Source organism: Thunnus albacares, chromosome 9 (assembly GCF_914725855.1).
Source record: "Thunnus albacares chromosome 9, fThuAlb1.1, whole genome shotgun sequence".
Classification (NCBI taxonomy): domain Eukaryota; kingdom Metazoa; phylum Chordata; class Actinopteri; order Scombriformes; family Scombridae; genus Thunnus; species Thunnus albacares.
In genome coordinates, this window is record NC_058114.1 from 10957348 (window position 1) to 10970820 (window position 13473).

The following is a 13473-nucleotide window of genomic DNA, read 5'->3' on the forward strand; positions in this document are numbered from 1 at the left end:
TCATACTAGCTATTAAAAGATTCCCTCCAAATATGCTTACTATGTAAGTGATGGGGGACAAAATCCACAGACCTTGGTTTGTGCTAAAATGTATTTAAAGTTTATCTGAAGATTATGAGGCTTTAGCAGTCTCAGTTAGTCAAATCAGGTGGATATCTTCCACAGTTAGTCTTTTTGGCTGATGAAGTGACACCATTAGTCAGCCGAATGCCGCCACTTCCTGTAAAAATTCCCTCTTTGCGTTTCCCTATTGGGCTGTGGTGGTGGTATAGTAACAAAAAGAGGGAAGTCGGCATTAAAAAGACTAACTTTGAAACATATCCACCTGTTTTGACTAATTTGGATGGCTGAAGCTTCATATTAGCTTCAGAAAAGCTTTTTACATAGAAGGAGGGCTGTGGATTTTGTTCACCGTCACTTACATTGAAAGTTTATTTGGAGGGAAAAACCTGTTTCAGTGTTCATTTGGGTACCTGACTAAGACAAACTTGAAATATTCAGAACCTGTCCTTTAAGATTATTACATCTTGATAATCAATGACATTAGATCATATAGAACTTTTAAGGGACCTACACACACCCTGTAAAACCTGTTGAATTCCAGTTTTAAAACATTACTGAACTACTGACATGAATCAGTAGAGACAATGAGGTTTAAAGGTTAAATTGAAGCTATAACGTTAAATTGATTTTTTTTTTTGTTACAGGGTGTGGATAGATCTGATATGGACTTGATGAGAGTAATGTATGCACAGACGCACTTCCATTAACCCTCAGAAATAGATTTTAATTGAATGAGCAAAATGTTGGCCAAAAGCACAGAGCACCTGGAACTGAGTATCCATGTGTGGAAACAAGCATTGAGACACACTGTCATAAATATGCAGAGTCACATACAAATGGTGGCATGCATTCAAGCACACTCACACAGACAGCCACAAGAGTACCAACACATACAGGAAGTCAGAGCTGATCAGATCAGAGCTGGTTAGCTGTGATCTGCATGGGAATGAGGTCATTAGGTCTGTAGGGCGCAGAGACATTATTTAATCTGTCCACCCTTCATCACACCACTGTCTAATAACACACCCCCTCCCTGAGACACACACTCATACATGAATGTATAGGGAATGAATCACCTGCACATACAACCACACTGTACGCACCCACCAAACTAATCCAATCCAAATGTTAGCTTCATGATGGGCCAAATCATTAACACAAACACTCACAGGCATCTGCAGACACTCACACCACTCAAATCTAATCCCAGCTAAGCATCACCAGCTAAACCAAATCCCTTCTGTTAGAGCTGGAATCCAATAACAATGTCCTACCTCGAGTCAGCACACTTAACCTCATTGATTTAGGAAACACTTAACACTTTCACTGAAATATACTGTAAATACACTGGTTTTCCAGGCTTTTTGAACATGGATAAATGTACATGCAAGCCCATAACAAAAAAAAAGCATGCATTCCTGGTTTGCGCATCTGTTTTAACTTATCAGACAAATACCATATGTTGTAACTCCTTTGTGTGGTTTCCAGATGTGTCATCATAAATAAATAAATAAATCGCTTTTAAAAATAATGACACTTAGATTTAAAGTACAAGATGAGCAAAGTATGCTTATTTTAAAGGAATACTTGGTGCATGAGGCAGGAAGCCTAGCTTAGCATAAAGACTGGAATCAGGGGGAAACAGCTAGCCTGGTTCTGCCAAAAGTTAAAAAAAAATTGCTTACCAGCACCTCTAAAGCTGAATAATTAACACACTGTATTTCGTTTTTACAGAAATCTGCTATGTAATAATGACAACTTGTGGTTTAAAAGTGAGTTAAGAAGTGTAACTAAACTCTTGAAGCCTCCCCCCCCACAGGCAATGTCTCTGCTGGTTGCCAACATCACTGTGACGACAAAGCTGTTCACCAAGAAATAGTTTTTTCCCTCTGCGCAGGAAGTTAAAAGCACAGAGAGAGATTCAGGACAGCTCCCCTGGATCTGGTAGGAAATTGATGTCAAGTATAAAACAGCCAATTTTTCAATGAGAATACTTGTTAAAAGGTCTCCCCTTTGACTCCAGAAACCCAATACAACTGTTAAATGATATTTCTGACCCTACAGGGGATATCAGGGTGTGCCATCATAAATTTACTGAACTATCTGACAGGAAACACCTTTTCAACCCTTGCCCTAAACTACTTTCGAGCCCCTACAGCTGCACCCGCCCTTGCCAAAACAGAGTGCAAATACTCAGCTGATTCATTTGTTCTCTTTTTTCACATTCTGACTCCATTTGACAAAACAATTGCTGTCATAAGTGCGCTTTGTATTATAATTTTAATGTTTTATTGTTATGATTGTTTTATTGTTATTATCATCACCAATCAGAGATGAGGGTTAACTGTTGTTAGGAGACAAAAACAGAGATGAGTAATTAAATTCAATTAAAGCAAAAAGAGTACACAGTGCTCAAATTTACATGGAGAGAAAGAGAGAGCCTGAATAATACACACCCACATCTTCAGCTATGGATTATTTGAGCAATACTACCCAACACCTACAACCACTGCTAAGTGCGCATGCATGTTTCTGTCCATAAAGTGCATAGAATGAATGTACAGGCGTTAAACACATCATATCCTCATAACACAGTGTTGCAAAAATGAATACATTTACAGGTGACTTTTAGTTTGAGTGCAGACAGAGTGGGACGTGTTTATAGTGCAAGGGAAAGTAATGGTGGTTAAAGGAGGTAGATGGCCATTAAAAGCACTCAACTTTGACACTGGGGTCTGGAGTTTGTGTGCCATCTAATAAGTCACTGTTGACTTTTTTCAGTATATAACCATGACCACAATCTTTCCTTAAACTTTACAAAGTGGTTTAGTTATCCTAACATAGATACACTGATGTTCAAATAACCTAAATCAAGTGCTTTTGGTTGCATAAACCTACCATATACAGTACACTACCTCAAATTGCCACAAGGAAGTATAGAGTTCAGATTGTGCAGATATAATCTTCATATATATGTGTGTTTAATAAGAATGTTCTCATAATGAGAAATTATATTTCTCATATATTTCACATATTTAGCTTGTGCAAAATTAACACACATGAATGTTAGTCTTGTAGCGAGACTGTCCACATGCATAAATGTATCTTAAAACTAAGACACATGAGTGCAGGATGTGTTGTACTGGATCTGCACATACACACAACAAACAGTGCAAACAGTTTGCAACCCTGTGGGTTTAAACATCACATCACATGTTTATAACCTGTGAGCCAGAAAGAAGAGAGATCTAAGAAAGAAACAGAAACAAGGAGCGCGACGTGAGCTACAGAAAATCTCTGTGCAAAAGAGACCTAATGGAAAAGGAGAGAGCCAGGCAAATAACAGAAAAGAGCTGTCAAAACATGGGGGGGATGACAAAGAGAGGAATGATTGAGAGCTGTGAGGCAGCTCTTGTTAAGGTCCTCAATGACATCCACCTAAACACAGACAGTGGCAGAATTTCAGTCTTAGTATTATTGGATCTCAGTGCTGCATTTGATACAGTTGACCACAACATATTACCAGACTGACTGGAAAACTGGGTGGGACTTTCTGACACAGTACTAAACTGGTTTGAATCCTACTTAAAGGACAGGGACTAGTTTGTGTCTATAGATAATTACAAATCTGAGCAGACAGAAATGACATGTGGAGTTCCCCAAGGCTCCATTCTGGGGCCTCTTCTGTTTAACATCTACATGCTGCCCCTGGCTCAGATTATGGAAATCAACAAAATATGTTACCATAATTATGCAGACCACACACAAATTTACATAACCATAACACCAGGGGACTAATACAAGCACTGAGAAAGAGCATCAAACAAATAAATGGTTGGATGTGCCAGAATTTTCCTCCATTAAATAAACAAAAAACGGAAGTTAATGTTTTTGGAGTCAAGGAAGAACGATTAAAAGTCAGCTTCAGTCGATAATGTTAAAAGTCACAAACAAAGCCAGAAGCCATGGTGTAGCCATGGACTCAGACCTGAATTTCAACAGCCACAGTAAGAAAATTATAAAGTCAGCCTGATATCACCTTAAGAATATATCAAGGACTTGGAAAATGCATTCCATGAATTTATTTTCAGTAGACTCGACTACTGTAACACTGTCTTTACAGGTCTCCCTAAGAAATCAATCAGACAGCTACAGCTGATTCGGAACAGGATGCTTGACTCCTCACTAAGACCAAGAAAGTGGATCATATCTCACCAGTTCTCAGATCTTTACACTGGCTTCTTGTCTGTCAAAGAATTGGTTATAAAATACAACTGTTGGTTTATAAAGAACTGAATGGTTTAGGGCCAAAATACATTTCTGATCTTCTGCTACGTTATGAACCATCCAGACCTCTCAGGTCATTTGGGACAGGTCTGCTTTCTGTCCCCACAGTCAAAACTAAACATAGAGAAGCAGCATTCAGTTTTTATGCTCCACATATCTGGGACAAACTCCTACAAAACTGCAACTCTCAGTTCATTAAATCAAGGCTGAATACTTTTCTGTTTCTGTTTATTAAATCAAATTAGAGGCTTTTGATTAATACTTTATACTGCACTTAAACTTTTACTCTCTCCTCTTTAAATTGTATTTAAATGTCTTTTTATATTGCGTTGTGTTGCTTTTACATTCTGTCTTGATGCCTTTTATGTTTTACATAAAGCACTTTGAATTGCCTTGTTGTTCAAATGCACTATACAAATAAACTCGCCTTGCCTTTCCCTGTGTATGTGGTGAACCGCTTATCTCTGTGCTTCTCTGTCCTCACAAAGCAACAAGAAGGAAGCTACAAGAGGTGAGCTGCTTTTGTTGCTTAAAAAACTCTTGAATGCTTCCTAATTATTCATAATCCTCACTATTCCATAATAAAGTCTCAGTCAGGGAGTGTCTGTGTCTTCTTCTCAGTGTTTATGTCTCTCTCTCTGTCTCTGAATTGAAGAACATTTTGTGTTGGATTAGTGACTTTGACACAATCCTAAAATGAAAGATGATGAAATGTTTTTGGTTACCTCTCAACCCTGAACACTAATGAGGGCTCTTTCTTTGGTCAACAAGGTCGATATTTCTGACACAGTGTAATGAAACCCATCTCCAGTGATGACACGTGTCTTCAAAAATGTGTTTGATTAATGTCTGTTACATAACTGGTGTGATATTGTAGAGACAAGGTGACTTACACTGTTGGGAGACACTGTGAGAACACTTCTGCTCTTCCTCATTTTTCCTCGAGTATCTCCCTCGCTGTCCAACCACAGCAGCTTCACATGCACACCTGGAAACCACAAATAGAGACCCTTTTAGAACAAGTTGCAATGAAAACTGCTGACAGTGAGGTCCATGAGTGATTGGACATTATTTGTGTTGAGCTTTTCCAAATGCTTTGAGCAACACAAATGAATTTCTATCCATCTCGTTATATTAGAGTGTCGACACAAGTTTGAGAGACAGATATAATTACAATACAACATTTTAACCTTCAGTTTCATTATAATATAAATATTCCCCAATCCTGGTTCTTGTTCCGTTTGGGATATTTCTGCCACCTGTCCTTCCTATTTTGTCACAAGTAATACAAAACCACATGTACAATAACATACACACTGTTCACTATGCATCAATATTGAATTTACTGAACTACTTTTCTCAGTCATTTTGGTGTGTCTTCCTGAGGAAGAAGAGAGCCGAGCAGTCAAGACAAAACAGCCTCGCCTTCAATATTGCTCCGTTGAGGGGCATCTAGTAAGTGATACATCAACATGAAAACGCTGCTGTACAGCACACTGAAATCCCCTATGATGCACTGCTATGTGAAAATGTGCAATATATTCTATGAGGGCCAATAAAAGTAACACACTGATAAAAGAGGTTGGCTAGATACCCCAGCAACATGATCGCTCCCATGTTGAACTCAACTCGTTTTATTTCCCTTTCCTATCACTTCCCAGTGCCAGAAAAAGATGGTTCTTGCAAAAAACAATACCAACAGTAGTTTGATTGGAGCTGCTGTGTTGGTAGTTTGAGAGCAATTAGATTTGCACTAACAGTTTATAAGCATAGGTACAAATATAAAATGTATAATAATAATCCTTATTTGTAGAGCACTTCTCAAAACAAATGCAGTGTTACAAAGTGCTTCACACACAGCAACAAATCAACTCTATTAAAGACAAATGGAAAATTGATTTGTAACATCACATGGACCAGAATAAAGTATGTAAATCAAATTCTAGTAAATAGGTGGCACAGTGGTGCAGTGGTTAGCACTGTCACCTCATAGCAAGAGGGTTCTGGGTTTGAACCCACTGGCCTTTTTATGTGCAGGTTGCATGTTCTCCCTGTGCCTTCATGGGTTCTCTGCAGGTAGTCTGGCTTCCTCCTACAGACCAAAAACATGCAGTTTAGGTTAATTGGAGAGTCTACACTGCCTGTGAATGTGAGTGTGAATGGTCTGTCTCTATCTATATGTTAGCCCTGTGATTGACTAGCGACCTGTCCAGGGTGTACCCCGCCTCTCACCCTATCAAGTCCAAGCAAGAAAATGGATGAATGGAAATTCCTGTAATATATGATAAACAAAATAAATACCAAAATTCAGGAAAAATCAAGTTTTGAAAAGAAAAAAATCCTCAAAAATCAGGATAAACTCTCAGATAAAAGTATGTTTTAAGAAGATATATAAAAGACAATATTGTCTCAACCAGCCCATATACTTAGGACTCGGGACAAGCTCTGCCCAATGATCTCAAGCTACATACAGGCTCATATTGGACTAAAAGATCTGAAACATAGCAAAGAGTCACGCCATGAACAGTAACTATACAAATATACATACAGTGCATGAACTGTGTATGTACACTGTAAATATACACAAATACACACATAAATATCAAAGGATCAAAAACCCAGTAAAGGGAACATGGACAATGTATAAAGATGTTTTTGTGTGACCAAGTCAAATGTTCAAAGTAAAAGACCGTGGAACTTAATGTTTATTGAATGCTCTCGGGGTATTTCCCTGCCTGTAATGTCTCACTTCCCTGATGAGTGAGATGATGAGTGTTTGCATGCTTTTAATCTGTAAGTTCAGACAGATGTTCATGGCTGAATGGGCCTGACCTTGAATAGTGCATCTCAGGACTCAAACATAAGATAAAGAGCAGCAGTTCAACCATCTGTCGTACATTATTACAGCTGTGACAGTTTGTATTTCCAAATGTTTCAATATTGTGTCAATTCTTATACAGAATTCTGTCCTGTTATGATTTGTTGCTTATTACTAGTGAGTTCAATCATTGTTTGGGGCTGGAAAAGAAGTGAAATATTAGGATGTTAAAATAATTGACGGCTGTGCAGCTGGCAATCCGGCTGCACAAATTACACTGTCAAGTCACTGACAAGTGACGTGACAACAGGAGACATGATCTTCTTGTTACAACAAAACAAAGATGACAGCTTCCATGTAGTGTATTCAAGGCAACTTAAAATTGATTCGAATTAACAAAGCTGAAATATCACAGCTGAGAAAACTACTGAATACAGGAAAAGGAGATGGATACAGGATGAGACATATTTTTAACTAAACCAGATACATGTATAATTACTTTAACATGTCTTAGCAGTTACTAATATATGTGAGCCTCCACATGACTGCTTTGAATTACAGATCAATTTAACCATTTTCGCAATGTGAATCACTGAGTTGATAAAAAATAAAACAATATAAAGCACAGGGGCTGCCACATATTCTAATTTGTTTTGCCCACAAAATCTACTGTCAGCTACACACATTTTGCAATTTAAAAGTAAGAGATATGATACATCTGGTGAGTTTTTGCAGACTTCAAGAAATCACTTCACATCTCAATGCTTTCTACAAATAAATAGAGCAAAAGAAAGAGTAAGCAGGACAAAAGCAATGGGTAGTCCGATGTGTTGCAAAGAATACTGTCACATGTGAGCGTAACACTATTACTCTGTCTGATATGGTAGCCAGATTTCACTCCATTTTTTAAATTACACAAAAAGATACTTAAGATAATAAACAGATAATACTGCCATTCATCTCATTTTGTTGCTAATAGCTCCAAATTAGAGTGCATGGATGCTTTTAACTGATTCTGAGAATATAATTTCACATATGTTATATAATAAGATTATACAACCTTACTTCAAAAACACTGCTACTGTCAGACTAATTTTAAACCTGCAGAACTTTTACAGAAATGAATGTCTGATACATTCAAGCTCTTGCCAAACGAGTTCACACAATGCTGATTAAGCGGAGGTAAATCTCTCTGTATTTCACAGTATACAGAGTTTTTAAATCCCATTTAAGGCATGACATTCCTGCGCTGGCTGTTTGGCCATTAATGTGGCCATTAGTGGCTTCTAGACTTTCTAAATGTTACTGGACCAAATGGATCAAATTCTGATAGTGAAATGAGTCATTTTGTGGGGGTTGTGTGACGCTCAAAACAATTTATTCACCATTTTACAGCGGCAACAGTAGGTTACAGCCAGTGGTGTACTGGCCAACGGGCATACTGGGACAAGTCCCAGTGGGCTGGTGGACCGCCCAAACATTTCCATTTTTATCAGCCCTCTTTGTGTGCCTGTCATTCAGGGTGCGCATGAGAGCGTGCTGCAAGCCTGTGATGCCAATCACAGCAAAGTGCCCCCCTTTACTCTCAAGTCCTGCACTCCAGATTTAAGCCTACACAAAATCTTAGATGTGAAAAAACACGAGAGACTCCCAAATCGATCACACAAAGAGCAATAGGGCAGCCAATTGTGAATTCGTGTCAAATTCACATAAGCTTTTACTTAACTAGCTAATCAGTCCTGATTGGCCCTATGCTCTAGTGGTGTGTGTGTGTGTGTGTGTGTGTGTGTGTGTGTGTAGGGAGGTTGAATCATAACAGACAAATGAAAAAAAAACAAAATAAACTGAGCAATACATACTGGCTAATCTTTATGAGCTCTCTCTCTTGCCAGGACAAATTATACTTTTTCTTTTTTTAAAATTTTTCCTCTCAGTAACACACACTAATGTAACAGCGAGCTAATGAAACCTGAAGCAGCCTTAATGGTTCAGCACACTGTAATTCCCCCCATGCTAATCATTCAAAAGCAGCAGACATGATTGACTCCGCAGTCATTGAGCCTCTCTCTAATGAGCCAATTCAGGCAGTCGTTAAAAGGCCCATAAGAACTCATATGTTCCTCCTGTGACCTGGGATGGTCTCTATTTTTTTCTTCAGTGTATGGAGATAAGGGGAGGTGAGCATCAGCAGTGGCAGAAAGTGATACAGAGGGAGGGCCAGGCAGTAAAAGAAGAACAAGAATGAGAATTAGACTGTTTTGGGGAGATCTGGCAAAATTAGTGAGGAGTGGCCCAGAGAATGAGATGAAGATGGAGATGGAGAAAGGAAAGGGCACCACAAGCAAGCAGGTCAGAGAGGATTTAATAAAATAAAGAGAAAAGGCTGAAGGTTAAAAAAAAGAAGGGTTGAAGAATGAGGTGTGAAATAAGGAAGCAGAGGAAGAAGCAGCAAGGAAGACTGGATGTGCACTTAGACTGTATGCAGACAGGTTGGAGACAGCATATTTACCATGTTAAGAAATGTAATGGTTAAGGACAGTTCATGCCCTTGAAGCAGATGGACACATTTGTTTCAGCTTGAACAGGCAGGACAACCTTTAAGGCCCAAGGAGATGCCACTATTACATAAAAACACCCCCATCACACCACCTAAACACAGCAAAAAAAAAAGCAAATACTTAGCACGTATTCCTCTTGCTACAAGACCTCACTGCTAGTCAGCACCTTCAACAGATAGAGAATGTTTAATAAAATGTACTTTCTCAGCGTAATTAGTCTTACCCATTACAGCAAATTAGACAGGCAACCTTCACTGTTGGCTGATATTTGAAAAGGTTTTCACAAGCTAATCTCCTGGATAGCTCACAGGCATGTGCTCAAACATTTTAAGACACAGTAAAGTTGCTAGTTGCTGCATTGAATAATCATGGCAGAGAGTTTAATTGCTTTGCAAGCTGGCTTTCTTAAACTCACTTACTTTTGTTCCTAAATTATCTTCATTTCTCCAAAACAGTTTTGAAGAAATGAGAATTGTTCAAATGGATGCTGTTTGGTTTTCGCCACTTGAAACATAGCACATAAAGCCTTACCATCCCAAATAAGAGAAAACAACTAAACCAAAATTAATGTAAATGCATTTTAAAGATTGTTTTTCTCTCGTATGTTTAGTTTGAGCTTTTCTGGTGACAGACTTTTCATAATATTTTGTTTGACTATTGTTATGATTATTAAGTTGAGCGCTTGAATAATGTAATTGAGGTAATTCATTAAAAATACCTTGAATATACTGTGTATTTCTTAGAGGAAATTATCAGCGGCAAGGCCTCTCTGTAGGGACGACAATATGTTCCAGTTATCACCATTAGCAGATAATTAGTGGGTACAGAAGAAATTTGTGTTTCAGTGCAGATCTGAAAATTGTGCTCGGCAGCACAGATGTAGAAATCAGTTTATGAACACAGATTAGCGCTGTAACCTCGGGGGATGAAGCACAATGGTACTAACGAGGAGTACGGTGTATATGTGTGAGAGAGAGAGAGTGTGTGTTCTGGGGCATCCTAATTGATGTTACTTCTGCCTAATTAGCAGCATTAGGGCAGACAGGTGTGAAGACAGAAGACAGCTCACACAAACATTACCAAAAAAAGCCTTCAACAAAACAAACTAGCGCACGCATGCTCTCTGCATGAAAACAATACAAAAATGTTCTCCCAAATGTGTGTTCAGCACACACAGAGCGCTGCTGAGGCGTCTTTGTGTGTTTAATGGTTTAGCATTAAGTTATTCATAATAGTCACACAGTCACCTTTGGCTTGCAGTCAAACTGAGATTATGGCAGAGGTGGTAACACTGAGCACAACATCACAAACATCACAAAGTGACTTTCTAAAGCAAGGACACTCTCTCACTGTGGATAGTTTTAACAGTAAACGTTCCTAATACTTGGTATGACCAAGTCTTGCCTCCAGAACAGCACAAATTCTACAAGGCATCAATCCTGTCCCCTAAAGATTACATTTATATTCATGTTATATGCATTAGCAAATACTGCATGCTGCATAAGAACCTTAAAACTGCCCAGCTTACATTTTTATCAGGACATGCTCATACCAAACATAATGAACTGCTCATTGCCAACACAAAATGTCTCCAAAATGTTCACTTTCAACATATTTAATTTGTTGCTATATCAGCTTGTGGAAATTAAAGCTTGATTGATGGTAATGTTTATGAAACTCAAAGCACTTGGTTAAGGTTAGGGAAAGATTGCAGTCTTGGTCACATTTTCAATATTTATTAAAACCACAATCTTTCCAAAATCTTTAAGTGTTTTAGTAGCCTAAATGTAACAACATGTGGGAAGTAGGACATCAGTCAAAGTCCTGTACTTTGTGCCCCCAACCACCCACCCTCCTACCTTTAGATGTCACACATAGTACAGGTAGATACTCTACAAAAATGCATTGATATAGCAGATTTATAGTGTATAAATGCATTATGTAGATGACAAGGTTGGTTTAAATTTTCTGGCTTATAGGAACATGCAGTTCCTGCATATTCGGCCAAGCATTTGTGCTATAAATCCCTTGTTCAAACTCATCCCAAAGGTGCTATGAGATCTGGAGAATGCGGAGGCCATTAGTACTCTACTAAAGTCTATATGTGTAAAAAGTATGTGGCCATTAGGGATGCATCTGGTTAGCACAACTGTAGCATCAAAGTGATACTCAGTTGGTATGAAGTGGCATAATAAGTGTTATGAGAACACTCCTTGCATCATCATATAACAGGAGAAGAGTGCCACAGATGCCTTTAAAAAAAAATAAAAGTAAAAACATGCTTAAATGTGTCTAACCTTTCATCTCTGACTTCTCCTACCAAAAAGATCCGGTTAAATGGTATCATTACGACCTCAATGTGATAGATTTCCTTTTGAAACGTGATGTTGGAGCAGGAGATCAGACAGTGAGAGTAAAAATCTTAAAGGGCAGCATACGTTGGCAGTGTATAACCTGCATCATAACATCAACACCCATCGTTTTCTATGAAAGCTCACACACCAGCATCATCATGACGTCTAAACTCATCGGGAAACACCAGCATCAACGTACTTCAACTATTCAGAAAATCAGCAATTTTATCCTAATTACACCCCAGATTGGCACTTCCTGTCTGCTATACCTTACTTCTTTTGTCTGTATGACTGTGGTCGCTACAGACATCAACTGACATGTGTCAAATAATGCAACACGCTGCTGTGTATTGCTCTTGAGTGTAAACCAATGGCTTATTAGTTATGAAACAAAGGCAGTTTGAGTTAATAGGATTGTTGAAAAAATTATGATTTTATTGGTTGCCTGTGTTTTCTGGTTAATGCACCATGCATGTGAAGTAACTGAACCTCTTGACCCTGTTTCCAATACAGTGTATGAGTTGTAGCCCCATTATTCACTGTTTGTCAGAGCAGACTGTTTACAAGCAGGCATAGCTAATAAAGTGGCCACTAAATGTAAAATATTATTGCGCAAACTAGAAAGTGGCTCTATCCGTTTCTACCAAAGTGTAATGCAACCATTCCCCCTCTCCAAGCCATCAGGTAGTAAATCATAACCAGTAATACCTGAAAAACACCCATTTCCCCAGACTACAGTCCACAGGTTTTTAATTTCAAATGTTGCGCAGGAGACAATTTCAGGTGGGTGTATGGCAAAATGTGATGAGGTCTTGTGTCACATCTCATCTTGTTCCTGTCACACATGCAGACACACACACAGAAGTTCACATGCAACAACGTCATTGGAAGAGGGCTTCAACAGAGCATGTCGTGTATCAGCCTAATAGAGCAGAGATAACAAGCTCTCCGCCTGCCTGTCCTGTTGACTGACTGGCTCAGTGGGACATCTGACAAGAGGAAGAGAAACAGGATCTTAGCAGCTGCCTGGCTAGCCCTCAGTCTTCTGGTCCATATTGTACTGTAACCTGACTTTAAGTTACTTTAAGTTATAGCTTGAAACTGTTTGCTTGTCAGCTGTTGGGGTGTGTTCTACCTTTTGCTCTTTATTAGATTAACATGTGCAGTTTAAAACTTGATTAAGGGTCTGTATGAGGTGGTGCTCCAAGAGACAAAGAGAGAACTAATCTGAATTTATGCCCCACTAAAAATCTAAAGTGGAAATGCAAGACATCAAATGCTACACAAGTGTACACAGAGCAACCAGAAGGAACAAGTGGCATCCAGTCTGTCTGCATTCGATAATTAGTTCACTATGATCTGTCATGCTCTTGCATCATACTAGCAGACAGCA

At 38.7% G+C, this 13473-nt stretch overlaps 1 protein-coding gene across 1 annotated transcript in view; it reads right to left on the reverse strand.

Moving 5' to 3' along the window:
* Positions 1-13473, reverse strand: part of LOC122988491 (cAMP-specific 3',5'-cyclic phosphodiesterase 4B) — a 36617-nt gene that overhangs the window by 6777 nt on the left and 16367 nt on the right. Inside the window, exon 2 of the mRNA XM_044360831.1 lies at positions 5244-5338. Within this exon, the coding sequence (XP_044216766.1) occupies positions 5244-5285 (42 nt within the window). The 5' untranslated portion in view covers positions 5286-5338. The remainder of the gene's footprint in view (positions 1-5243; positions 5339-13473) is intronic.